Raw genomic sequence first — 9,725 nt, 5'->3', positions numbered from 1 at the left:
GCTCTCCGTGCAAAAGCGCTCATCGGGCAGCGTGTCTTCCTGCAGCGGAGGCGCGTGGAAGTCGAGAGAAGCCGGTAGATGGAGGTGCCGCGTCTGGAAAGGGAATTGCCGAGCTCTGCAGGTGGGGAGAGGGAAGGGGCAGCTCGGTGCCGCGGGGTGGGGGTCTCTCAGCCGCCCCTCAGCCCAGCTCCAGGCAGGGAAAGCTGTGGAGTCTGAGCCCCCGCAAGCACTAGCGGTGCCTCTCTGCCCTCCCGGAGCTAGGGATTAGATCAGGAAATGAGGCACAAGCAGAGGTAAGAGGTTTCCTGAAATCCTAGCCAGGGTTTGAGCTATTAAACCAGGCTTCCTGAGCAAAAGGGAAAAAAAAAGAAGAAAAAAGAAAAAAAAGAAACCCACAGAGATTTTGCCTGGGCAGGGCTCTGGCAGCACGCACTGGATGCAGGATTCGAAACCACGAGCATCACCCATCACCTCTGCTTGCTGCCCGCACCAAGGCGCCCAGCCCAAGGCGAAGCTGCTGGGGGCAGCGGCAGCTCCCAAATTTCCATTGATTTGGCCCCAGCAAGCCCAGGGCAGGATCAGGGCCAGCAGTTTCAGTCCCCGTGCTGTCTGGCCTGGAGCAGGTGCCCAGCCGTGCTGCTTTTTGCCTCCCCCCCACACCTCGTTTGGTTCTGGGGGATATTCCCAGGTTAGCAGCCCCCGGGGTGTAAAGTGCATTGAGTTATTCACTGCCGGGAGAGTTTAACGTGGGACAGAGCTGGGGCGCGGGATTTGGGGGAGGCAGAAATTCAGGGGCAGCAGCTGTGAGATGTGGTCGGGGCCGTGGATTTACCCATCCTGCAGAGCCCCGTGTTAGGACTGGATAAACAGGCTTGATGTGAGATGGGAGCACCCCCACCCACCCCCACCCCTCCCCCTTTTTCTCATCTGAAACCTTGGATTTTCTCATTGTTTTTAGAGCGCTCAGCCCCCCTCCTTCCTGCAAAACTTTCACAACGAAGGAATCATCTGTAGGCATTTGGGGTGCCAAAGCTGCCGTGGGGCTCCCCTTCCTCCCCCCCCAAAACTGCCTGCTTCCCTGGGAAGGAATCCTGTTTGTCCCGGGGGGCCGTGCTGCCCTGCGCTCTGCCTCCAGCCAAGTCCCCAGGCACCCTGCAGAGCACGAAGCTGCTCAGCAGCTGGTTTGAAACACACCTAAAATTTGCAGGGTTTTAGCCCGAAGCGCCGGGATGGATGTTGCAGCGGGGTGAGCACCATGGGTAGGGTTATAGGAGGACTGGGGGGGGCTTTGGGCTTTCCATCACCCCCACTGCAAGCCGAGCATCCCCCATCCTCGCGGGGTCTCGCGCTGCCCTGTGCCCTCGCTGGCTGCCGGAAACCCGGCGGCTCGGGGGAAAGGGGCCCCACGGCCGGCAGCAAACGCTGCAGCCAGCGCCCATGGCCCGGGTGGGAAAAGGGGAAGGGGGGGCAGTATTTCCACCCGCGCCCCCCCCTCCTTCCAGGATAAACCTACAAATCTGCTGCACCGTTGCAGCTGCAGCAGCCAGGTGCAATGGGTGCCGTGGCACCCACGTCCCCCCCTTCTCCCTCCCGTCCCTAGGGACAAAGCGGGGGGCTCACCCCATCCATTAAAAGCCTGCCCCCTCCTCGCCTCTTTCGTTGCAACGAGGGGCGAGCGCAGCAAAACCCCAAATCCGGGGGCAGCACCCCAGTTTCTTGGGGTTGCCCCAGTTTTTCAAGGAGCAGCTGCTGCAGACCAGCACCGACACCAAGAAACCCCCCTCCCGCGGCCCAAAACTCATCGTGCCAGCGTGCTCGGCGCTGCACAAAGTCCTCCTCCCGCCTCTCTCCTGCAATCAGGTCAAAATCCAGCTGGATTTGGAAAAAAAAAAAAACACAAAGTTTCGCGCAGCCCATTGCATCAATGCGTGCTCATTGATTTATTATTTTTGTTATTATTATTATCTCCCCCCGGCAGGCAGCATCCATCTGGGCGAGGAGGAGGAAGGGGCCGGATCAGGTGTCGCATTAGGACCCAGTGGAGCCCCCATGTTGGAGGTAGGAGCTTTTTCTCTCATTTCGGAGTTTTTGAGCCCAGAGAGAAGAGACCAAGGCGTTGGGCAAGGGCGAAGGCAGCTCATAGCATCCGAAGCGGTAAGGAGTGAGCAGAGCCCCCCGCACTGGGGGCAATGCCCCCCGGCCCCGTGCATCCTCCGCGACCTCGCGTTGGTGGCCCCAATTTCGAGCCGAACCCTGTTTTTGGGACCAAAGTCCGTTTTGGGGGCTGAAGCCTTGTTTTGAGGCCAAAGCCCGTTTGGGGGGGCCAAGGCCTGTTTTGGGGAGTGGAGGCTGGGGGTCCACTGCTGGCTTTGCCTGCTTGCTTTGAAAACTTCCCGACCGCATCTTTGGGGCAAGGCGAGCGCCCCAAAGCCGCTCCCAAGCCCTTTGAGCTCCTGGGAAGAAAACTCCCACAGATTTTGGGGTCCTGGAGAAGCAGCGACGGTTTGGGGGACCCCAACTTCGGAAACTTCGCAGCCTGACAGCTGCTGTGGCCCATTTGTAACCGCTTGAATCAGTCTAAAAATACCCCAACGTCTGAAGGAAGCTGGATTATTTTTCTCATTATTTTTTTTTTCTCCCCCCCCCCCCCCCTCCTGGAAACAGCGCGTACAGACGGGATTTTGAACACTTCAGTCATGTTTTATTTTATTTATATCCAGGGGGGACAGGCGAGGAGGGGGGGACCCTGTTGGAATCGCGGTGTGTGAAAACGGGGAGGTGTGGAGGGGGGAGAGCGCTGCAAAGTTTTTTTTTTGTTTTTTTTTTGTTTTTTTTTTTTTAACCTTTGGTCGCGGGCCAGAAAATTTGAATCCTTTCATATTCCCTTTGTTCTCGCACTCTCTGGCAACTGGAGAGCTTTAAAAAAAAAAAGGAAAAAGAAAAAAAAAAAAAAGCTGGGGGAGGGGAAAAAAGGCTGGGGAAGGTGGGGTTTAGCAGAATGAAAGGCAGAGGCTGTGGTGTTCTTTCTGCGGGACTGATTGTTCCCAGATGTGCATTGCAAAAACATCTGGCTCGGTGCAGCCGCCGGACCCCCGCTCGCTGCCTGCGCCGAGGGGACACAGAGGTCCCCCCGCCGGGGCACCTCCAGGGGCTGATGTTTGGAGAAGCCCCGGGTGGGCGAGGAGGAGGAGGGGGGGGGACGGCTGTGCCCCCCAGCCCCGTGCCTTTTTGCGGACACGTTGTGGAAAGTCTCGGCGTCGGGTGGGCGAAGACATCGCGGCCGTGGCCGCCGTCAGCTTCGCTCCACGCGTCTCTCCCAAAATGGGAGCCGTGGGTCTGGAGGCGGTGGTGGCTCTGTGGGGGGACGAGGCGGTGGTGGTGGCGCCGCGTCCCCAGGGAGGATGCAACGGGTGGCCCTGTTCCCTGTCCGCGCCCCGCAAGCTGGGGATGTTCTCAGCAGGGCCTGGGGAGCAGAAGATCCCCGGGTTTGGGGGAAAATTCAGAAATTCGGTGATCAGACTGCTCCAAGAGATGGGGCCGTGTAGGAGGACGGCTGTGGTGCCTCCGGAGGTGGGCCCTGGGCCTTGCCTGAGCTGTCCCAGGCAGGTCGGGGTGGTTTGGGGCCCGGGGCAGCACCCAGCTGCCCCCCCAAACCCAGACCTTGCCTGCCCAGTCTGGATAAGGCCTCACAGAAGCCCAGGGCTCGCTCATCCCCACACGATCCCTTTCAGCCCGCGTTTTGCCTGGGTTAATCCCGGGTCCGGCACTCGCGTGGCTGTGGGACGTGAGATGGGGCAGGGCTGAGGGTGGCAGGGCCCCGGGGACACCCCAGGTGACCCGGCTTCGTTTGGGGCCCGTTCGGCCAAGCGTGGTTCTCCAACCTCAGCTCAGGCAGGGCCCGGCTTCGTGGCTCTCCCAGAGCCCGGTCAGGTCTGGAAGGCAACGACCGCAGTACCTACCAGCCTGGGGATGGGGGAGGACGGGGACCGTGGGGGCTGCAACCCTGCTGGTGGTGCAGGGCACGACTGCTGGAAGGTGCAGTGCTTGGGTGGGCGCAGGGATGTGGTCCTAGGAGGTGCTGAGCTCTGCTGGTGGCGCAGGATGCGGTCCCTGGATGGTGCGGCATGTCTAGGACATGGGCCCCAGAAGGTGCAGGCTCCGCTGGTCCCACTGACCCAGCCTTCCCCAGCGGGGACCATAGGGAGACAGGCAGCGTGGGTGCGTGTGTGGGACCATCCTGCCACGGACAGGCTATTTCAGCCCAAATTTTGCAGCCGGAACGAGACACGGTGACTTGGGCTCCCCTCCACCCCTGCCTCAGTTTCCCGTCCCCATCAGCAGAGCTGGAAGGGGTCCCCATCCCGCACCAGGGAAGACGGCATGCTTCGTCCTGGACAGACAGACACATTTGGTTGCATTTCCAAGGAGGGCAGCCATGAAAGTTTTTTGGCAGGTTTTTCCTTTTTCTGTTTCTTTTTTTTTTTTTCCCAGTTTTCCCTCTCGAGCTGGCGTGGGGAATCGCTGCTTGGAAAGCATTCGGCCCTTGGAGAGCAAGGCAGACGCGGGGCAGCCGCCGCCAGCTCCTCCCCATACCTCCCACCCACCTTTTGCTCGAAAGCAGGGTGTTTTTTTTTGTTGTTGTTTTATTTTCCCTGTGATTTTAGGCAATCCATGCTCTCCCTGCAGCGAGGGCCCTTTGCAAGGAGCCAGGCTGGAAGCTGGGCTCCCCGCGAACAGCGGGGTTTTCATGGGAAGTGGGGAAAAAGCCTGAGGGTGAGGAGCAGGGAGAGAAATGGAATCTTTCGTCATCCTTTTTAGTTCTCTTTATTTTTGCCCCCCAAGACCAAAGCCCCAGTGCAGCCCTGCAAAGCAAAGCGTCCATCGCTTCCACAGTGCGAACCCGCAGAGGGGAGCACCACAAAAACTGGGGAGTGTTTGAAGAAGGCGATGCGACGAGACCAGCACCACTTTGTGCCCGAATCCTCCCTCCCCGTCTCCGTGCACGATGTTTGGAGGCTGCTCTGGTTGTACCGAGGGTTCAAAACCCTGCGGCGCCTTCCTGGGCTCTGACTGCAATCCCGGTGGGGGCTGAGCTCAACCCCCACCCCTTCCCCAGCCCCACTCATGGCTCTGTTAGCTGGGGGGGGTCCAGATAACGGGTCGCATGGGATGGGAGATAGCCAGCTCCAAGCCCAGGCTCCCCGGGAGGTCTCGCCATCCTGCCCACGGATATTCCATGCGCTTGTTCCTTGCAATTCCCTTGGGAGCAGGGCTCTCGCACGCACTCGGGGCGGGAAGCCCAGCCTGTGCATTGGCTTCCCACCATTGGGAAATTTCTTTTTTTTTTTTTTTTTTCTTCTTTTTTTCCCTTTGCTTTTGATTTTCGAGCAGCCAGCCCCCACCCCTGGGTACAGCCTCAGCCCTCAGGGATGCTGACGCCCGTGTCACGAGCTGCATTGCCGCTCAGCGCCCTGCTCCTGCAAGGCTTTTGGGGGGGGTAAAGGGGGGGGGGGGTATTGAATGGGTGCTTGAGGGTCGAGGGGGGGCTGATGCAGGAGATGGGGGGCTTGGGGTTGTTGCTAACCCCACACCTTTCCCTCTGCCCAAAGCAGACCGCACCGCACTCCTGCATCTACCTCCCGGCCCCGTCACCATGAGAGCGCTGTGTCTCGTCCTGCTGGGCCTGCCAGGTGAGTGCCAAGCCCCAAAACCACCCCAAAACTGTGCCGGGTGTCTCCAAACCCCAGAGACTGCCTCTGGCTGGGGTGGGGGTCATGAGGGGATCTGGCACCGTGGGGCTCAACTGCGGGGAGCAAAGCTGCCAGGGGGTGGGGGAGGCACGCACTGGGAATTTGCCCCCCCCTGAGCACTGTGACCAGGGAGGGGGCCAGGAGGTGGCTCCCAGCCCGATTCTATTTGCAACCCCTGGGGCTGGCAAAGGCCCTGCTGAAAATTAGGAGCGAGTCAGCGAAGCCGGCAGCCCGGAGCCAGGAAAACTTCAGGCGAAAGCAGCTCAGCACAAAGTCTGAAAACAGCTGGAAAACATTACCAGGCGAGGCCGAGGGATGAGGGGGACAGCGGGGGTGGGAAGGGGACCCGGGTGATGCCAGCCCCCCCCAGTGCTGCAAGACACTGGGCGAGGGTGCTGGGTGAGGCACCGTGGTCCCCGGAGGTGGCAGGGGTGCTGGGACCCGGCAGTGAGCATCCCACTTCCCTCGCCTCCACGGGTCACACTCCTCCCTTGGTGGAGGAGGAGGAGGAGGAGGAGGAGGAGGAGGATGGCCATCGGCCCATCGCCTGCTGGGCAATACGGCAGAGGGTATGGTGGGAATCCAGATGGAAATCGAAAAGGAGCCGTTGCCCGCCCAGTGGATGCTCCGTGGGATCCTGGTCCTTTCTGGAGCAAAGGAAGAGCTGCTTGGGGTTAAAACTGGGGGGAAAAAAAAAAAAAAGAAAATAGGGAGGAACCCCCTTTTGCTCCCACATAAGGGTTTTGGGGATGGTGTGGGGCTCATGGCTGTGGGGCAAATGCGTGGTTTCCCCCAAAAGTAGGATGGGGAGGAGGGGTTTAGAGCTGTGTTGGCCACTCCACTGATGTCTGTGCCCCCCCTGTGTGCTCCCAGCAGCGCTCCTAGTCCAGGGCCAGTACAGCAGGTTTGAAGGCATCACCTACCCTGAGCCGGTGCAATATTCCCAGTACGACCAGCAGGCAGGTGAGAGCACCTGTGACTGGGGGAGCCTTCGCCTCTCTCCTCCTCCTCCTTCCAGCTTTGCTTTCCCTGCACGGCGCTCCGGTGCTTCTTCCACATCAGTCTCAATGCTCCCTGCTCCATCCCTGCCCCTAACATTTCCCATTCCTCCCTCTCCTTGATCCCATGTACAAGTGCCTCTCCATTCCCCTCCTCGATGTCAGCACTTCAAGGTGCCAATTATTTCCTAAGGCCTTCATTAAGGCTTTACAAACCCTGTGTGGCTGATTGAGGTGACGCCACGGGACATTTTCCAACCGGTTGCAAAACTTTGGGGCGCTCATTGCAACACCTTGCCCACGTGCAGAGCCTCACCCTGCTGCGCTGTTTGTCCCTATGCCGTAAAATAAAAAAAAAATACTCATCCTGTTTTTCTCCCTTGTTTCCTTAGAGATTCAGGATTACTACGACTACCACGGTGAGTGCTATTCCACGGGATGCCAGGCAGGTTTGGGGGTGAGGGTGCGCACCCTCACGGCTCTGTCCCTGCAGATGTGACCCCCCGCACCCCTGAGGAGCAGTTTCGGTACCAGTCCCAGCAGCAATCCCAGCAGGAGATCGTGCCAGCTCCGACCCCAGGTGGGTGTGATACGATGGCCACATCCCCACCGAGCAGCACCGCAGGCACCAGCCTGAGGATGCTTCAGCCCTAAAGCCCGGGCAGGGGGCAGCAGGGTGCTCTCCCTCCCTCTTTAACCTTGCTCCCCCCCAAATTCTGTTCTCCTTCCCCAGCTGCTGCCCCCGAGACTGAGCCCACGGAGCCAGGACCCCTGGGTGAGTGCTCTTCTCACTCCTCTCCTAGCTCAGGGCGTGATGCTGCTGCTGGTCCTATTGACAAAAAAAAAAAATGGGGCAAATTGAGTCATTTTCCCCATATAAGAATTCTGTCAAGCAGCTGGGCTGGCAGAGTGCCGGGGACAAGCTGAGCATCCTTTATCCCCAGGGGGGTTTTGTCCTCCTTTTGAGTAGGGATGGGGAAGAACGCGCTGCTGAGCGCATGCCAGCAGCTCAGGGATTTCCCTGGATCTGCATCTGGCTGCAATCCGGGGTGAAACACCCCAAAATGATGCCAGCTCTTGTTGCAGACTGCCGGGAGGAGCAGTACCCCTGCACCAGGCTCTACTCTGTCCACAAGCCCTGCAAGCAGTGCCTGAACGAGATCTGCTTCTACAGGCGAGTGCGGGGGGCTGTCGCCCTGCCCCGGCCTCCCCTGGGGGAGTCCCTCTGCTTTCTTTTTGGTGCTAAACCCTCTGCTTTCTGCCCCCCGCAGCCTCCGCCGGGTCTACGTGATCAACAAGGAGATCTGCGTCCGCACTGTGTGTGCCCACGAAGAGCTGCTGCGGGGTAAGGGACGGGAGGGGACGTGTCCCCCACACACCTTGTGGACGTCCCCTCTGGGTGGCTCCGCCTCGATGGCGAGGAGGATGCCGATATTTCGGATAGCTCCGTGCATCGCTCCACCACCAGTCATTCCCAGTACAGACCAGTTTGGGGGGGGCGGGGGAGGCAGCATCGCGGTGTCCCCACCCCTGGCTGCTCACTGATTTTCGCCTCCCCGCAGCCGACCTGTGCCGTGACAAGTTCTCCAAGTGCGGCGTGATGGCCACCAGCGGGCTCTGCCAGACCGTGGTCGCATCCTGCGCCCGCAGCTGCGGCGGGTGCTGAAGCCGCCCCCCCCCTCGCCGGGACCCGCCGAGCCCCTTCCCCTGCCCGCCAGGCTCCGGCTCCTCACCGTGGTGCTAAAGAAACCGTGCATGAAAGAGCATAACAAAAAAAAAAGTCCATTTTTTTGGTGCACATAAGAATAAAGGGGGGGTTATTATTTTTATTACTTTTGTTATTATATTGTACGGGGGGGCGGCGCCAGCCCCCGCCGCCCCATTTTCTGCGTAGAGTATCCAAGAGAAAAAGCGTAAGGGTCACTGCGGCTCCCGTCTCTTTTTTGTGTCCCTGACCTTTTGGGATCATCGGGGATGGGATGGGGACAGGGACGCCAGCACCTGCTCCCCCCATGAGCTTCCTCATCCTCTTCCTCCCCCCCACCCCCGTCCCGAAGCCATTCCTCAAGCCCTGCACAGGGGAGGTAGCGCTGATGTTAGCTGGGCTATGAGGTTTTGGGGTGCTTTAGGCTGTTTGGGGCAGTTCTCAGGTTCTGCTGGAGGAAATACCGCAGCTCTTGGGGCTGCGCTGGAGGGGTTTGGGGTGTTCCTGTAGCAAATGGTGTGGCAGCTGGGTTCCAGGCAGCCCTCGGGTCTCTTGTAGGAAATGTGGTGGGGTTGAGCGCTGCGTGCTGGGACGGTCTCCAGTCCCCTTACAGGAAATAGCACGTGTTCATCCCCTACAGCACACCCCAGTATTACAGCCTGAGCTTAGGGCAATTTTAGGGCAATCTGCTAGAAAAGGCTGGGGTTACTTTCTGGTTTGCTTATGGGGAGCAGCTTGAACTTTAAGGGTGCAGTATGGGGGCTTGCTCCAGGTCTCCTACAGAAAAATAGCGGGGTGCAGCTCTCATGTAGTGTGCCTTGCCCTCACAACCTGTAGCTCTTACAGTGTGGTGTCAGCCTTACGCAGCGTGTAGGGCTCCTAGAGCCCTCACATGGGGTGTGGGTCTCTTACGCAGCATGTAGGGCTCATACAGCCCCCATACAGGGTGTGGGTCTCTTACGCAGCGTGTAGGGCTCATACAGCCCCCATACAGGGTGTGGGGCTCTAACACGGCGTGCAGCGCTGTAGCAGGTACGAATACAGCCCGTAACTCACGTCCCATCTGGTCTCTGCATAGCACGCAGCTGTCCTACAGCGCGCAGCTCACTTTATAGCGTAGTTCTCACCTAGGTTGTAGCTCTTATATGGCATTTGTTCCTACGTCGCGGGTACTTTCCTTGCCCTGTGCAGCCCTGGCAGCTCCTGCAGCGTGCGTACGCCCCGTTGTGCGTGGCTCACACATGCTGAGCATCTCCCCTGCAGCCCTTGTGC

General features: G+C 59.4%; 1 protein-coding gene across 9 annotated transcripts; it reads left to right on the top strand.

Moving 5' to 3' along the window:
• Positions 1 to 1,214: 1,214 nt before the first annotated feature.
• MFAP2 (microfibril associated protein 2) lies at positions 1,215 to 8,671 on the top strand. Of its 9 annotated transcripts, none has more exons than XM_080564230.1 (10): positions 1,215 to 1,246; positions 1,979 to 2,058; positions 5,613 to 5,690; positions 6,624 to 6,713; positions 7,141 to 7,167; positions 7,242 to 7,328; positions 7,482 to 7,523; positions 7,835 to 7,922; positions 8,020 to 8,093; positions 8,311 to 8,671. In XM_080564230.1, the coding sequence occupies exons 1-10, from the start codon at positions 1,230 to 1,232 to the stop codon at positions 8,412 to 8,414; spliced, it is 687 nt and encodes a 228-aa protein (XP_080420356.1). In that variant the 5' UTR covers positions 1,215 to 1,229; the 3' UTR covers positions 8,415 to 8,671. The 9 variants fall into 9 exon arrangements, with proteins under 9 accessions (XP_080420356.1, XP_080420355.1, XP_080420354.1 ...); XM_080564229.1 differs by having other exon boundaries at positions 5,610 to 5,690; positions 6,627 to 6,713; XM_080564228.1 differs by having other exon boundaries at positions 5,610 to 5,690.
• Positions 8,672 to 9,725: the final 1,054 nt, after the last annotated feature.

The sequence above is a fragment of the Anser brachyrhynchus genome, assembly GCF_964034855.1.
Source record: "Anser brachyrhynchus genome assembly, chromosome: 21".
Taxonomy (NCBI): domain Eukaryota; kingdom Metazoa; phylum Chordata; class Aves; order Anseriformes; family Anatidae; genus Anser; species Anser brachyrhynchus.
Note: the sequence above shows the minus strand (reverse complement) of the source record. Positions and strands in the feature narration are given on the sequence as shown.